The 16,822-nt window shown below is 41.3% G+C and overlaps 2 protein-coding genes across 2 annotated transcripts; one reads left to right on the top strand and one right to left on the bottom strand.

Annotated features, from left to right (window-relative positions):
- Positions 1-5,552: 5,552 nt before the first annotated feature.
- Positions 5,553-8,202, bottom strand: LOC121621308 (small integral membrane protein 10-like protein 2A). Its single transcript, XM_041957724.1, has 2 exons — positions 7,853-8,202; positions 5,553-6,440 (listed from the first exon to the last, which is right to left on the bottom strand). The coding sequence occupies exons 1-2, from the start codon at positions 8,030-8,032 to the stop codon at positions 6,420-6,422; spliced, it is 201 nt and encodes a 66-aa protein (XP_041813658.1). The 5' UTR covers positions 8,033-8,202; the 3' UTR covers positions 5,553-6,419.
- A 1,625-nt stretch (positions 8,203-9,827) lies between these two features.
- Positions 9,828-16,587, top strand: LOC121620495 (ras-related C3 botulinum toxin substrate 1). Its single transcript, XM_041956549.1, has 6 exons — positions 9,828-10,149; positions 11,545-11,616; positions 12,190-12,307; positions 12,546-12,608; positions 14,657-14,816; positions 14,912-16,587. The coding sequence occupies exons 1-6, from the start codon at positions 10,115-10,117 to the stop codon at positions 15,040-15,042; spliced, it is 579 nt and encodes a 192-aa protein (XP_041812483.1). The 5' UTR covers positions 9,828-10,114; the 3' UTR covers positions 15,043-16,587.
- The last annotated feature ends 235 nt before the right edge of the window (positions 16,588-16,822 follow it).

Below are 16,822 nucleotides of genomic sequence, written 5' to 3'. Positions count from 1 at the left end.
AGAGGGAACGAGAGAGCGCAGAGTTTAACGCTGTAAAATCCACTAAATATCAATTTGGTTCAGTCGCTTTGCAGCGTGTCAGAACGAAACGGGCTCTTTCACGTTCAAAACCACGAAACAAAGGGCGCAAAGTCATCTGCGAGTCTGCGGCTTGAAGTGAACATGTGTGGGGTTTTTCGGGCTGTCTGACCCATACCCCCAGGGGGACACGCGTCTGGCAGATTAGGCCGACCATCACGGGAAACGTCTGTGGTACTCCTGACCGACTTCACGTGACCTGATTGAGCAGTCGTACCGCTTCATATGCTCCAGTCACCACGGCGATGCCCAGAGGGCAATCACCTCCTCCCTTCGTAACTGCTGACCCCCACCCACAATTAGAAAACTAAGTACTAAGCAACCCCTGTTTCTCCACCTCCACCTCCATGTAATCAAGTGGAATCACATTCCATAGCAAAAAACCCCCTCAAGTGTCTGAATCCTGTCAATATAGAAGGGACGTGAGGAGCCAGCGAGGAGCGCTCTTATGTTTAAAGTTAAGGAGGAAACTGTGGTCAGAACCCTGTCAATTACAGGAACTTGTTGAATAATTAAGTTGAGACGTTGAAGGAAGGATGAAGTGAATTTTAGCTCCTTTTGTGAGCGATATATTGCTGATTTGGATGGACATTTTGCAGACATTCATGGTCCTCAGAATATGTCTCCTAATGGCTCGTCCAGCACCACCATCAGGTCAACATTTCATTTGTCCAGTACTTTGTAATTAGCAAACGTTAGCACGCTAACACACTAACCTAAGAGGGTGAACATGGTAACCACTACACCTGCTCAACATATTAGCTTTGTCATTAGCATTTTAGCATGCTGGTGTTAGCATTTTTTCATGTACAGGCTCGCAGAGCCGCTAGCATGGTTGTAGGCTCTAATAGCGCTTTTACAGCAGAATTAGCTCATAGACGCATGTTTTTCCACATTTCCATCACTGCTGATTGGAACTGGAGCCGATGAATAAGCGTGACCGCTCCACGCTGAAGACAAAGCCAGATGTTTGTGGGGTTTTTGTCCAGTGTGAAAAGGGGCATTGGTCATGTTAAGTTAAAGAAGAGATGAGACGTTGTTCCACCGATGCTTGGGAGTTCCCCGTCCATGTTCCTCTTTATGTTTATACCCCAGATCGTGGAGCAGACTGTCCCAAACCAGGGGATGTGACGGGGGTTCCACACCTCCTTCCTGTTGTCCAAGGTGAGGGGGTTAATCTTTGGGTGATGGCGTGCATGTGACGGAGGTCACAGGAAGCAGAGGGCAGCAGGATTTCCTCCTTCCTTCACGTTGGTTCAATATCCATCTCCGCATCTCGGCCACTTCTTTCCTGCCGCCATCTGATCGAAGGGCAAAGTCAGGCTGATTTTTCCCGATCCGAGAGCACGTATGAGTAGAGTCTTTATTTGGAGCGTGTCCGCTGGGCACAAAGGCAGCAGTGTATACCCGAGAACCTGTGTGTGAAGCTGTGTGTGTGTGTCCCTACATCTGAAGAACAATCCTCCCAGACCTGCTGTGGTGACATAACAAGCTGTAAAGGTTATTCCTCTGAGGAATTTCACTCCTGAGCATATAGTTTGTTCTCAAACTTTACGAAAGGCTATACATCCTGCTCAATTATGAAATGAATAAACACGTTACCTTAGATGTTATTCCAGTGATTATCAATGGAGAGATTATGTGATGAGGATACTACAGTGTAGCAGAGAGGAGTGTAACATGGGGGTGCAACTCGCTGGATGAGATAAAAGCATGAAAACACCAATAGCTGAACTTTGATCCTTTAATTCCTCTCTGCAGTTTAGAAAAATAAGCTGTTTAGTCAAATGCGGCAGTCTACACAGAAAGAAGCGTAACATGTACAACATACAACACGATGGTGCAGAAGGAGAACGATGCAAAAACGAGTAATGTTGGGGTTTTCTGTGGCAGTCTAGCACAAAGCTCCGGTGAACAATTATTTTTACTTATTCTTGATGTTCTGCTCAATATAAAATGTGTTTATCCAACAAATTAATGCAGGAATGTCAATGCAAAAACAGGCCTTGTTAAACAAATGTATAGTTGAATGCTCTTTTGCATGTGTGACCTATTTCAGTCCCCCAAATATGACTACAGGAAATACAACAAACAGAACCCCCCCCCCTCTCTTTCTCTCTCTCTTTTCTTGCTTCCTCCCCTTCTCCTCCCCCACTCGCTCACACTCCTTTGATTCAGTTTTTGAGGTCAGCTCGGAGCTCATCTCAGCACCTGATCTCGTCCTTTTCAGCGCTTTGCATACACCTCCCGTCCTGAGTCAGCAGCATTTAAACCGAAGGCGCAACTCGGGTCTATTTGAATAACCACAAAGAGGACGTTAGGCACAGTGATGCTCCGCCGAAACCTCAAACCGAGGGTGAGAGGGATCAGCATAAATCACAGTTTGAAGACTAATGCATCAGAGCTCAAATCATGTGGATTAATGTTTGATTACATTTAGCATTGGTAATCCATTCTCTAAGCATGGACGTGGTGTATTAACGTGTGGTGGTCACGCCGATCTACAGCACGTCACAAATGAACGATCATGACACAAGGGGGAAGATGTGAAGTTTAATGTCTTTTTTTCCTTGTTTTGGTATCCTGATTCAGTGTTTAGCTTAAGAGAAATTTGTCTGGTGCAGGATCTGGTTCCAGGACCTGATGTTTAGTTGCTCCAACTGTTAAAATACAGCCTTGTTTTCTGTTTGGCTGAGAAGCAGACGAACACTTTCAGGATTTTCAAACTGAAGTGCAACAGAGGCATGATCTAAAGGTTCAGATATGTGATGTGTGTGACTGGTTCAACTTTACAGGGAAAAAAACCTGTCTGATCATGGATATAAAAGTTATTATTGCCAAAACAAATGAAATAACGATTTGCTGGGTGAAGGAAACAGTGATGGAAAATGTTTGCTTTATCAGCTCAGAACTTCTCTTCATGGTGTCACCTGGTATAGATTTATATCGTGTGTGGTGGTACCAGGCAGTATGTGGTTTTAAAGGAATATTTAGACATTTTGTAAAATACTGTGTGTGTATTCTCTTTGCCAAGATGAGAAGATTGATACCGGTCTCATATCTGTGCCGTCAATATACAGCTGGAGTCAGCAGCCAGTTAGCTTAGCTTAGCATAAAGACTGGAAAAAGTGGGAAACAGCTAGCCTCCATCCAAAGGTAATAAAATCCACCTTTTTAGCAACTTTAAAGCTCACTAAATAACTCATTATATCTTGTTTGTTTAATTCAAACAACAAGTGTAGTCCAACACATTTACCTTAAGCTTGAAGAGAATCAGGCTAGTGATATCCAGTCTTTATGCTAAGCTAATGTAACCAACTGCTAACTCCAGCGTTGCCTCACAGAGGTGAGAGTGGTATCAATCTTCTCGTCTAACTCTCAGCAAGCAAGCAAATGAGTGTATTTCCCAAAATGTTGAACTATTCCTTTAAGGCAGAAAGACTTGAATAAAAATTCTCACAAAATTGATGCTTATTGGATCCCAAAAACGTACTGCTCCATAATAAGCATCAGCTGAAATAATTGTTTCACTGTCACATTTATTTGAATTGTGACTGAACAAAGAAAACTAGAAAAGATCTTTTATGATTGAGAGTAGGAGGTTTATAAAGTTTTTTCAGCGAGAAAGGACGCACCAGACTCAGTTTATCATGTATGATAAAAGAAAGAGGCATCTGCTCTAAGACTGCACAGAGCATTAAAAACAACATCAAGCTAATGAGAACTCACCTGTAAAACTGGTTTTTGGTCAAACCTGGATAAACGCTAACAGGGCTAACGTTGCAGACACTGAAAAACCAAAAATCCAACCACACCAACCCTTGAAGAACCCACAGCAACTAAATTGTTCAAAGTTTAAAAAGAATGTGTTCGGAAGTGGGTCGTACTTTAAACATACTGCATTGCAGCTTTAATTGAATCTCTGCCATTTCCATTCACAGCATTATCACTCTTTCACACTCAGTCAAATAAAACACATGTGAGCTGCTGCAGACGCCAAAGGCTAAAACTCTATAATCTTTATTCCACAACCCCCCCTTTTTTTTTCTTAGGGTACAAACGATGGTTGGCAAAAACAGAGTAAAGATAACCCGACTTATCCTTCATCTATAGATCTCTCTCTCTGTCTTTCTGCCAGTCCTCTATGATAACCCTATTAAAATATTTTCCTCTGGCAAATCCCTGAGAAATAAATCCTCTTTTTCCAGAAAGGAGGGGGGTGGCGGGCAGGAAGGTTTGTCTGTCACATGGAGAATTACAGTTGCCTTGGCAACCCCTGATGGTTTTTACCCTGCAGCCTGGCATCAGAGGGACTGGTTAGGATAAGTTTGCGGGGGACAAGATGTGATGAGCGAGAGTGTTGATGTAGATCAGAGAAAGAAGAAGCGAATGCACCTCACAGTGCAAGCTGAGTTTACATTTCTCTCCAACTTACTGTATGAATGACACAGTTTGAAAATATAACAATAAATTGCTGTTAAACAGCAGAATTGGCTGTAGGGCAATAGAAAGAGCTGTTATATTCATTACCTGTGTCATGCTCCCCTCCATCAGCAGCATCCTCCTCACTGAGGCTGACAGCTCAGGCTTCTCAACACACAGGGGAGGTGGGTCCTCTACAGGGAGAGGATGCTTCCCCCGTGTGGACAGATGTGGTACTACGACACAGTCGTGCTTCGCCAGCAGAGGAAGCAATGCATCCGGGCCGATCGTCACTGTCTGGGCTGATTAATCTAAAATTCAGTTGCAGCTGTGAAATATACCCCAACTGGTGAATAATGTGGGGAGTTCATGCCACAGCAGAGTATTTTTTAAAGAGATGCCACAGCTGTAGAAGGGGTTTTGACACGTTTGTCCAAATATGTATCAAGGGAGGGGAAAGGAAAGGTAAAGGGGTTACCTTTGGAAAATTAAAGATATTTACACACCTGAAAGACACATTTCTCGCATATCTTGTACTGCAGCCTCAGAGCCTTGAAGTAAAAATACAAAGCTGGATTTGTTGTTGGAAAACTAATCACAGCTGCTTCAATATGACTGGATGATGATGATGAATATATAATGATGGCATTTCTGGTATTTGCTTTACACACATTGAGTCTCAAGGAATTCTTCCTCATTCTATGTGTGTTTGACTGTTTAACCAGTTTTGGAAAGATGTAATTGTCTTAACTTAGAAATGCCATTTATGAATATTCCCTCAGAGCATGCAATGTTTTCTTACTTTTTTTTTCCTTTTTGTCATTTTAGATGTCTAGTGTGAGTTGATATGTTCCCCCTTCTGCTCTATTTTATTTAAACTGTATATTGCGATGACAGGAAATAAAAGTAAGGGAGAAAATAAAGGAGGATGGAGGTTTTTTTGTCACATTTTGCTGTTTGTATGTTGTTTAAAGACATGTAAAAATGTGAATAAATGTGCCTGAATGACTGAAAAAGCTCAGAACGATGATTTCATGAATTTATTACTTCCCACATTCAACGATCCTTACCCTCGATTCTGTGACACCAAAACCCCACGCGCACATTTTTTCACAGAAATAAAAACTTGTGACAAATGCAACTCTTAAAAAAAAACAACATTTTTCACCTTCCACCTTTCCAGAGTGTCACTGATACAGAATGCAGAAACACAACAGCGAGTGTGACGACGTGTGCGTATGAACACAAAGAGGACATGCAGTGAATCCCTTTGAGACGGACTGTAAAGTAGCTGTATTGTTAAGCCTTCACTAAACCTCTGCTGAAAGATCAAGTACCGATCACACAGCAGATCAAGAGTCCAAGCCACAGAGGATGACAACCATGCTCGTTAGTGTCATGTGGTGCAGATATTTACTCTTTAAATTCAAGTGAGATGTTTACACTACGCACCCAATAAACACACGGGTCAGACAATAAAAGAGTAGCTACGAAGTTCCACAGTAACAATCATGTGTTTTCACAGAAAAGTCCCCGACATCCCGAGAGAGAAGGCGGCGTGAGGGCGCACCCTTCATCTGACACGATCCTCAGGGACATGACGAGCGGCTCCTGGATCTCAGGTGGCAGCTTAAACGGGTGATCGTGAGGCATGCTTTCACCCTCACGCTGCTTGCCGCGGCTCATTTTCGCGGATGTCGCTGCCGTCCTCTCCCCTGCAAAGGCACTGGGCTCGTGTGACGAGGGCCGACCGGCCGGCCGGCAGTGTCGCTTTGCTGCGTCGTCACACCAGCTCGCAGAATGATGTGTCCTCATCCTCCACATCGCCGTGCGGTGGCGGACAGTTTGTTTTGAAGAGGGCTGAAACACGGCAGCGCTCACGATTCATTGTTTTAAGTCCAGATGCGGGCATTGAGGAATCAGTGGATTTCGATGTGTACCTGTAAAGAAACGAGGAGGCTGTCAGGCAACACACCACATGCAAAATGAATGAATAAGACAGATATCTATCTTGGCAATGACGTGAACAGGTTTTGATAATCAATTATTTTTGACTGGATGGAAACACTGGAAGTAGTTGAAGTATCAGCTGAAGAGTGAGAACTGAAAGCAGTGAAACTGTCAGATAAACTGTGAACAGCATCAGCAAGTTTCAGCCGAAGCAGAAGTACTGCAGAGAGCTGAAGTGTCAGTAAGCTTGTAAGCACTGACAGCGATTAAAATGTCAGCTGCCATGTGAAAAGTAAAAATTATCAGTTGATGTGGAAGATCTGAAAGCAGTTCAACTGGCATTAATCGGCTATTTCATTGTTTAAATGTCATTTAGTCATTTAATCCTTTCAAGAGTTGAGTTGAGCAGCCGATAATCAGTCAATCTAAGATCATTGTTAAGCAACAATGCAAAAAACCTGCAGGCTCCAGCGTCTCAAATGTGAAGATTTTCTATTTTTGTCGGTTTTGCATGACAATAAATTGAGACTTGTGCTGGAAACTGGAGCGAGACCGATAACTCAGGCAGGTCGATATATTGGCTCATTTGCAGATATTAGCTTGTGGCAGGTATTTGTATTTCAGTGTATATGTCAGCTGATGAGTAACAGGAAACTGCACAGCAGAAAAGCCAAATAAGGATGAAGGTCATTTAGAAACTATTATCATTATTATTGTAAAATACCTCACTCAGTATGTATCATGGTCATACAAAAGCTATAAAATAAAAATATATAAAGGATGCATATGTTGGTTATTTATTTATTTATTTATTTTTTGACCAACCAATCTTTTATATTTCATAGCCAACTAACTAACAAAGTACAAGATTAACCCATTATAACAAGATCGCTAGCATCTGCCCTAGATGTGTTATACACAGAGCTGTATCTAATGTTCAGCCTACCCTCACTGATGTGACTGGGGTGGACAAAATATGAGAAACACCAGTTAGTTTAATGCAATACAACTTCACAGCACCACAAACTGCAGCCATAAGACTGATCAAACAATTAAATGAAGAGCTCTCTGGGACAGTCTGAACAAAAACTGACCATCATAGCCTTGATGAAGGTAGTTTTTACATCAGGACTGTTTGACTTCAGTTTTGGCTGTTCCTAATAAACTGGCCACTGCGGTTAAATGGAGCTTAAGTTGATCTATCTGGAGGGGACAAATCAAGAATAAAAGAAAACATCTCGGACAGAACATACTCACATGGCTTCAGACAGAACAATGTTTATAACTCACTCAACACAAAGGGCCTGTCCCATCAGCTGTAGGCTTATTTACATTAGCAAGCTGGTAAACTTAACTAGTGGCTAGGCTACCTAACTCCATCCAATATTCAAGAAATCATTACCTGTAATCTGACATTAAACATCATCGAAGCGACGAGGTAAATATAGGGGAATCTGATTCGCAGTCGCCATGCGAGATCAAAAAATATCAACAAAGTCCTCGTCAAGCCTTTGGAAAACACTCCGTAAGTCCGACCAGCGGAGCCCGAAAATCGGAGCACTAAATAAGACAGACCCGCCATACAGGCGATTTCTGCCCGCCGTTGTCTGCCGTTACTGTGTCAATTAGTGAGACCAACGAACGAGCACAGCGACGGCTGATACGTGACAGTTCATTTTCTATCGCTGACAGACACCGAGCTCCATTTTTACATCGGCCGATTGTGTTGGCGGAGCTGCTCCACCCCGACGACTTCCCTGCCGATTCCTGTTATGGTCAATTGGAGGACTCATAACGGTGTGACACATCCGGAAGTTGTGATTTATGTGAACTTCAGCCCTGTGCAAGAACTTTAAGGCAGATTTCTATTTCTATTATCATTATCAAAACTGATCATACCAGGATATAAACAGAAAGTAGTAAAATAAATAAAGTAGTAAAATAAATAAAAGTGAAATAACGACAGAAAGAAATAAACCAACATAATTTGAGATTTAACAGCCTTCTTGTTTTTAAATCTGATTATGGTGCCACATTGAAATAGTTAATAATAGGCAAACGTTTCCATAAATCAGTCTATATTCTATTTATGGATGTGGAATTTTAGAGAAATTAGAATTAGAATGAGAGAAATTCTATTATTTTGACGACAAGCAAATTAATAAAATAAAATGGTTGCTAATAACAATGATCGTCATTATTGATTAATCTGAGGATTTTTTTAACCAAAAAAATTGTCATTTAAAGTCTGTAAAATGGCAGATAATTGTCAAATTATCATCACAATTTCCCAGTGTCCAAAGTGATGTCTTCAGTTTTTTTGTTTTATCCAACCAACAGTCAAAAGCCTGAAGTACATAATGAAAAAAACTGATAAAAGCAGTAAATTTTGCATTTGACAGCTAATGAATGCTTGGCATTTCTGCTTCGTACAGCTGACCGATAATCAAAATTTCTGGTGGTTAACTTTCTGCCAATAAACTACAGAATTAACTGGCTAATCAAATATATATTTCAGCATTAAATATCTTCATCCTGTACTTGGATCATCTGCTCAGTTTCCCGGCTTATAAAATGCTCAACATCCATACATCATATTTTTGTGAACATACAAAAAAAGACCAAGGTTGCATTTAATATCCAGTCTTAACCTCTCCAACGCAGATTTTACTGGAAATAGTGCAAAATTTTGAAAAAACCCACTGTATTGCAAACAGAGCATCTCTTATCACAGAATGGCAATATCTGGTTAGTTAAATTCTCCACAAAGCGGTGCCCGAAAACATCTAACTGAGGCAAGAGTTACATTTTTTATGACATTTCTGATCTGCTTATTTAAGCAAGTTGGTTAAGCAATTTCTCTTACGAATATACTGCAGCTGAACTTCTTGTTGGCAGACCCAACCGTGATCTTATTGTTCTATACCTGTTTTGCATGTTTACAGACATTTTGTAATTTTAAATGAAAAACAAACGCATTTCCTTTGTTCCACTTGGTTCCTGATAACTGAAATTAGGCTGTAACTATTTCGCACTAAGATAATTGACTGCTTGTGACAGTGCACAACCTGGAAGACACAGTAGAGGGAAAACCTCCGCAGGCTATTATTGAAGTTACGTCATGTCCTCAATCCGTGTCACACTCTGAATCGTCCGTCGTACTTTTTATTTTTTATATTTTTATATCCTTTACGTGTCCAAGTTAAAAATTTATTTTAAAAAGTCTAACCTCAGGACACACTTTGTCTGGTAACAGACTCTGGCTTTAAAAAAACGGTGTTTGTTTCAGATGATCAAAGTTTCTGTGGGCGTCTCAACCCATCGCACCGGATGCACCATCTGGTGGTCGTGGCTAACTCATTTTTTTTCTCCTCAGGGGTGGTGGCCGCTGTTTTGCTTCATAGCTTCTAGATCAGCCCACGAAAGCATGGGAATGTTGCGAGGGAATTTCTGAGTAAACTAGCGTTAAAGTGCCAGATAAGTTGCTGTAAGTTCCCCACGAGCTGTTCCACGTCTCAGGAGCGCCGACATACCATCAAAGTACGTTAGCGAAACGCTGTTGGGACATTTCACCAGCGAGCAATTCCGGACAAAGGAAAAGAGACTTGTGAGCTAACGTTAGTTGGCTCCCGGGCTAACTTAGCATTCCTCTAGCTGCGGCGCAATGCAGGCCATAAAGTGTGTCGTTGTCGGAGATGGGTAAGTTAATCGAGCTGACTGTTCGTTTGTTCCTCCCACCTGCTGTTTAACTTGAATGACGAAGTGTAGCGTTAGGTCTAATGTTAGCTGTCACCACATTAGCTAGCGGTAAATCCATTTGCTTCAGATTTTTTCTAACGGGCAAAGTTAGCCACCAACCTCTGACTTTAACTACCTGTTTACCGTTATGTTACAAGAGAATTTTTCACTAACTTTTATCCACCTGGACGCGAGTTAGTCTCCATTAATCATATGTTATGTTATTGATATGGCAATCTATTGTGTTGCAAAATAGCTAGTAAGCAAGTGGTTGGCTAATCTTTGACTTAACGCTACATTATCCCGGTTACATTGTTTTCCTCACGCTGGGGTGAGTCAGACATCACTGGGCAGCTCACCCATCCCTCTTAACAAGAGTTTAACTTAGAGTTTGGCAACAGTCACTTATCAATTGTGCAAGTTAAAGATCTAAGCGCTTTGTTTGTGTCCGTCCTTTCAGGGGTGTTAGTTGCTGGGTGATGCACCACTATTATGTCACATATGCGGCGTTTTTTTCAGTTTTTCAACAGTTAAAAGGCTCCGTGTGCAACAGACCGGTCAGCTAAAACCGACTTTCATATGTGTAACAATATGTGGGAGGAAAATAGACTCATAACCTCGTTTTCAGGGTGTGGTGGATACCACAGCAGCAGAGTCATTCATAGGCCTGTGGCTGTGTTTGATTTATTATTTTCGACTTTGAGGGGGGAACCTTGCAGCAGACAGGGTTCATACAGAAGTGTATACGCTCTAGTATTTGGCACATACACCTCCAGCGATCTTGTATGCATATCTTGCAAAAACATGGCATCAACACCATGTGAGTAAAGGAAGACCAGGGTGCATTTAACATCTGTATGTGTTTTGGGTCTGGAGGCTTAAGTAGAGCTGAAATGGTTGGTTGATTAATCAATTAGCACAGACAGAAACCCTGACATTTGATTATTAATTAAACCTGTTTTACGAGCAAAAATGCTGAAGGTTCACAGCTTCCTCAATGTATCTCCTGGTTTCTTAGTGTTTCTGATCGTAAACTGCATATCTTTGCGTTTTGGACCATAGATTGGTCAAAAAGAGGAATCAGAACATGCCAGATTGGGAAATTTGTGGCCGTATCTCACTGTTTTTCTGACATTTTTTCTTCAAATTGAGGAAATGATGGACAGATGAATTGAAACTGAGAATAATTATTAGTTGCAACCCTACTGTTGACCTCCTGGTTATGTGCTGCATAAGATCCAAGTGCAGTCATACAAAGGAGGGAGCCATGTCAATGAATTCCCTGGATGGCTTTTTGCATACCCATGTTTCAGGGTGAAATCATAAACACTAAACAAGTCACCTTCTGCCTTCCAGAGCTGTGGGTAAGACCTGCCTGCTCATCAGCTACACCACCAATGCCTTTCCTGGAGAGTACATCCCCACAGTGTGAGTATCTGAGACTGCAGCCCTTATTTATTTATGCAAGACTGAAGGTTTGTCCACATTAGCAGCCCATCATTTGTCTCCACCCTTGTTTCTCATACAGTCACTGCATAATTCAGGTGGCTGCTTGCTCTTCAGTTTGTTTGTTTCTTAGGTGAAAAACTGACTTCTTCTAGAGCAGGTTACAGTCACTGCTGTGGACCTTAACCAAGTATAAAACAAATGATTCAGGGACTGTGACACTGCAGGCAGTTAAGAGGAAAACCCGCAGCCCATCTGATTCTAGACCAGCTATGTAAAGTATGTTGATCTGTATCACTGTCAGTGTGGCATGGACCGACTCTGGGGGCTGTTAAACAAGATTTTGCTTCGGAAGCGCTGGACTCAATAAGCGATGAGTCATTTTCAAGACTGAGCTGGAGATACTAAAAGGGCACAACGGATCAATTAAGAGCTTGTTTTCCATTTTAAGACTTTATTTCATCTCCCGTCACATTATATGTCAGTATTAATATTTATCAGTTCTCATTTATCCTGATGGGTTTAGCTCATTCTCACATCGTCGCCCTCTGTCAGGTTCGACAACTACTCTGCCAATGTTATGGTTGACGGGAAGCCGGTGAACCTGGGCCTCTGGGATACAGCAGGACAAGAAGACTATGACAGACTCCGCCCACTTTCATACCCACAGACGGTAAAAAAAAAAAAAACAGCCAGAGAATGCTGTGTTATATTTCATCCATTGTGATTCTATTGATTTCAGTGGTGCTCTTACATAATCCTTCTGGAAAGTTTGGGTGCCCAGAATGAATGAGGAAGTTAGAGGAAAGCAAAATGCCGCACCTTTGTACACCATGAACACAAGAGTTTCCACTGTTCCCATCAGGAAGTGATACTTATGGGCTCTGATTGTTTTCTTTTTTTCTCGCCAGGATGTGTTTCTCATCTGCTTTTCGCTTGTGAGTCCTGCCTCATTTGAAAACGTCCGTGCCAAGGTGAGAAGAGTCTTATGACACGGTGTTAGGATTGTTCTCAAGGGATGACTCAGATTTGTAAAGATTTATTTTCACCCACATATTTAATTACTGGTTTCTGCTGAAAACCCAGATGTGTCTATTAGATCAGTAATCATCATCTTATTCTTCACAGTTTCATTATTAAAGTTAGAGGTTTTGATGTTGGTGTACGTTATGAAACACTGAAAATTACACATTTAAAAGAGGTCGAGACATGTTGGTTTACCTTGCCAGTGCCATCTAATGAAATAATTAGAGTTAAAACCATTTGTTTACAATCACTATACCTAAAGACTGTGTCAAAAAGTGAGTGTGTGTGTGCTGTGGGTTTGCCAACCATCTTTGGGCATGGGTCGGGGTATCTGGTACCACAAAGACGGCACCTTTTTAACATCTGCTGTACAGCTGTCCTGCTCCAAGAAGGTTTAGATTGTTCAACCAACCAATCAGCTCATTGAAATAACATGATGGACAGAAGCCACTGCATTGACAACAAAGTGACACATAACAAGTGCAGGCTGAAGGTTACTAATCGGAAACCATTATTACACAATTGGTCCACGCTAGGTTTAAAACGGGTTGACCACATTTAGAATGGATGATATTCACACACATTAACCGCACTGAATGTCGTCACTACTGACTGACTGGTTCAGTATGGCCAGGGTTTACCCTCATAGGCCACGTTCAAACCATCAATGGCCCTGCATGGAAAAAATGCAGCCCCCTCATTCATTTCAATGGAGCCAGTCCATCCACGCAGCGGGGGTACCAACATGGTGGGCTCCGCAACACAACAGTAGTTTAAACAACGCGGTCCCACCAATGCAGCCTCCTGCTCTGTTTTAATGCAGGGCTGTTTTCCACACACTGCAGCTCAGTTCAACATGAGGCGACTTTGTGAATTTGAACTCTTAATCGACTCTGTGAAATCATGACTGCAGATGAAGAATATGCCAGCGGAGCCGTATCTGCACACTGTTCATTGGCTCCCAATAAATTATAAATGCAACGTTTTGTTCAGACTGAGCTAATCGAAGTGCCTTATTTATGCAGTGAGATCATCGGTTTTTGTAGTTTTTTGATGTAGTTTTTGTCTCAAGCTAGTGTGGCAGTAAAAAGAGCAGCAGTCAGTTCGTTTGCAGTACTCCGTCGGGACCAGAACATGTAAATGTCCAAAAAAGTTGGGACTCTGTATCAAACAAACTATGTTAACCAACAACAATTTTATGACGCGTTCCTGAGCCCGTGTAGTAATATCCTTTCATGTGTTCACAAAGGGGTGAATTTAGCTCCATCCTTGCTTATAAACGACTGAGTCTTTCCAGGATGCTCCTTTCATACCCAATCACGATACTCCCACCTGTTACCAATCAACCTGTTTACCTGTAGAATGTTCCAAACAGGTGTTTTTGGATCATTCCACATCTTTTCCAGTGTTTTGTTGCTCCTGTCCCAACTTGTTTGAAACATGTTGCTGCATCAAATTCAGAATAAGCAGATATTTACAAAAATCAATGAAGCAGATGAGCTCAACATGAACTATATTATATTTGTACTGTTTTCAATTGAGTATATGTCAAAAAGGATTAGCAAGTTATCACACTCTGTTATGTTTTACACAACGTCCATTACTTCTGGGAGTTGTAGTTGTATTATACTATCATTAAATTTCTCTAAAAGAATCGCCAGTATCTTTTAGAGTAAGAAAAAAAAAAGAGAGAGCCAATTGGTAACCATCTTTTTTGACACCAGTTATCTAGCAGCAAAAATGTTCAATTTAGTTAAACCAGGTAACTCAAATAAAGCCAGTTTAAAGTCAAAGTCACTTTAAGACTTTTCACATTAACAAGTTAAAACGTGCTGTAGTTTGAAAGTGCAGAAAGTTCTGGTTTGCAGCTTTAAATCAGCTATAATCAATATTGTAATATTGATATTACTCATTGTAGAAATTGCTTGTTCAGGATGACATAGACAGGTTTGGTGCGTTTTACTCCTAACCTCTCAGTGTTGTGGTTTCTGTGCAGTGGTACCCTGAGGTGAGACACCACTGTCCCAACACTCCCATCATCCTGGTGGGTACCAAACTGGATCTGAGAGATGACAAGGACACTATGGAGAAGCTCAAAGAGAAGAAACTCTCTCCCATTACATATCCCCAAGGACTGGCGATGGCCAAAGAGATTGGTAACAACACCTGTCAACTTAACTGCAGTTTCTGCACCCCACCCCCCCCACCCCGCTGAAATATTTAAAGAAAACAAATATGTCTGTTTCACCAGGTTCCGTCAAGTACCTGGAGTGCTCAGCCCTGACTCAGCGTGGCCTTAAAACTGTGTTCGACGAGGCCATCCGGGCCGTCCTCTGCCCTCCACCCGTCAAGAAGAAGGGGAAGAAGTGCACTCTCCTCTAAGACTTCCTCCACTGGAACGGTTACAGGGGAACATGACCGCTAGTGGTGAGGGTGGCTGAGGATCACAGGAGAAACACACAAGTATACACACAAAAAAACGATGTACTTCAGATTCTTTCCTTCCATAAGTGTAGCTACAGCAGTTATACCAACTGTTTCCATGAGAAATTTGACACAGGGGTCAGATTTAGGAGAAGGGGTTAGAAGATCATAGACCCTAGTTCTTTCCCAATAACGTATACTGTATAGACACGTGAAATGAAATTCTCGAGGCCTTCTAAAATGGATTGGATGTTTTGTAAAATGGACTGTGGAATGTTTTCAAATTGTTCTTCCACTGGTTGTCCACTTTTCTTTTTTTTTTGTTTACAGTCTTGTTTGTTTTGAGTGGAAGATATATTGCCAAATACATTGTGCAGACGTGCTGTATTTTAGCAGAAAAGAGAACCTCTGTTCGATTGTCTCACACCTTCAAACCTTCGAAATCCAGCTGACAGTTTGCTGTTGTGTGCCACTGTTTGCTCAGCTCCACCATCTGTAGCATTTTAGCAGTTTTCAGTTTCACTTTGCGAGGGCGGTCATGTGTCATCGCACTGTCAACAAGGAACTTGAAGTAACCATCTGTGAAGTTCTTTTCGCCTCAAGTTAGTTAGTTTGTTTTCAGTTGCAGCACATGATTCATGTTAGTTCATTCGCTCTCAAGGATTGAGTGACGCCTGAGACATATTGAAAATGCAAGCTGGGAACAGATCTTCCGACACCAACAGTGCTATTACACCCTTAAAAATCAAAATGATCCAGTATTTTATGTTTGGCTCCAATTGGACCTGTCAAGTTTCTGGTGTTTTTCTTTCCTCTCTGCAATAGAAGTGTCTCAACTGTGTAGCTGCCCAGGAGTGCAAAGCTGAAACCCTTTATTAGATATTGGATTAGAACTGTGTCGGTGTTTTGGTGGCGGGGAACAAGAGCACCTTTAATGCTCTGTGGGCATTTATCAGAAACCTTTTGTGCAGCACATTTTGATTTCTAATAGCATCACTACTGGCTAAGCAACGTCACTAAGAAGAGCATCATTAATGCCTGCTAATAACAGTAACAAGCTACTGTCGGTTATGATGTAGTATACAGCGTACTCATCTTTTTGTTATAATCATGTGATTTGACTATTTTGTATCTTTCTTCACAGAAGTTACACTTCACTCACTGTATTGTTAAACTAACACTATGAATATCCTTTGTTTATTACCTCTACAGTTAACGCTACCTTAATCTCCCTACAAGCCTAGCTTTTTGTAATTAATGCTGATAGCATGTATGTGCAACATATACTGAAAACTAAGACTAGAAACGCTACAGTTATATTTTTTGCCTATTTACAAAATGTATTTGAACTACTAGATCAGGGGTTAAGTACATGTTGCTCATCTGTATTGTATTCAGACATCAAGCTGTGCTTTAATTCAAGCCAATGTTGTGACTCTTTAGTTTTATGGATAAAAGCTATTGTCACTTTTTGAAAAAGCCAATAAATTCAAGTAAGACAGACTCTATTCTGCCTGTTTGTTTGATAATGCAGCCCCAGTTTTCTTTTCATGAAACATAAATGAGAAAGACTGACCTATAAATAGAGCTAATGCTTCACTCAGACTATACTGGAATATGTAGATGCACAGGGTTCATATACAGAAACTTGCTGGATTGAACAGGTAAAAAAAAAAACTCGAAACAGTCCCTTTTGACCCCTTAGTATCTTTGAGATAGATATGGTTCCGTTCAGTCT

The sequence above is a fragment of the Chelmon rostratus genome, chromosome 17 (assembly GCF_017976325.1).
Source record: "Chelmon rostratus isolate fCheRos1 chromosome 17, fCheRos1.pri, whole genome shotgun sequence".
Taxonomy (NCBI): domain Eukaryota; kingdom Metazoa; phylum Chordata; class Actinopteri; order Chaetodontiformes; family Chaetodontidae; genus Chelmon; species Chelmon rostratus.
The sequence above is the reverse complement of the archived record's forward strand: the minus strand, read 5'-3'. Positions and strand labels throughout refer to the sequence as shown.

Excerpts from the sequence above, each read along its gene's own strand:
- LOC121621308 (XM_041957724.1), bottom strand. The coding sequence starts at position 8,032 with ATGGCGGGTCTGTCTTATTTAGTGCTCCGATTTTCGGGCTCCGCTGGT. Across the intron at positions 6,441-7,852 it reads TGTTTAATGTCAGATTACAG|GTACACATCGAAATCCACTG; the intron begins GTAATGATTTCT and ends GTTTCTTTACAG.
- LOC121620495 (XM_041956549.1), top strand. The coding sequence starts at position 10,115 with ATGCAGGCCATAAAGTGTGTCGTTGTCGGAGATGG. Across the intron at positions 10,150-11,544 it reads TGTGTCGTTGTCGGAGATGG|AGCTGTGGGTAAGACCTGCC; the intron begins GTAAGTTAATCG and ends TCTGCCTTCCAG. Across the intron at positions 12,609-14,656 it reads TTGAAAACGTCCGTGCCAAG|TGGTACCCTGAGGTGAGACA; the intron begins GTGAGAAGAGTC and ends GTTTCTGTGCAG.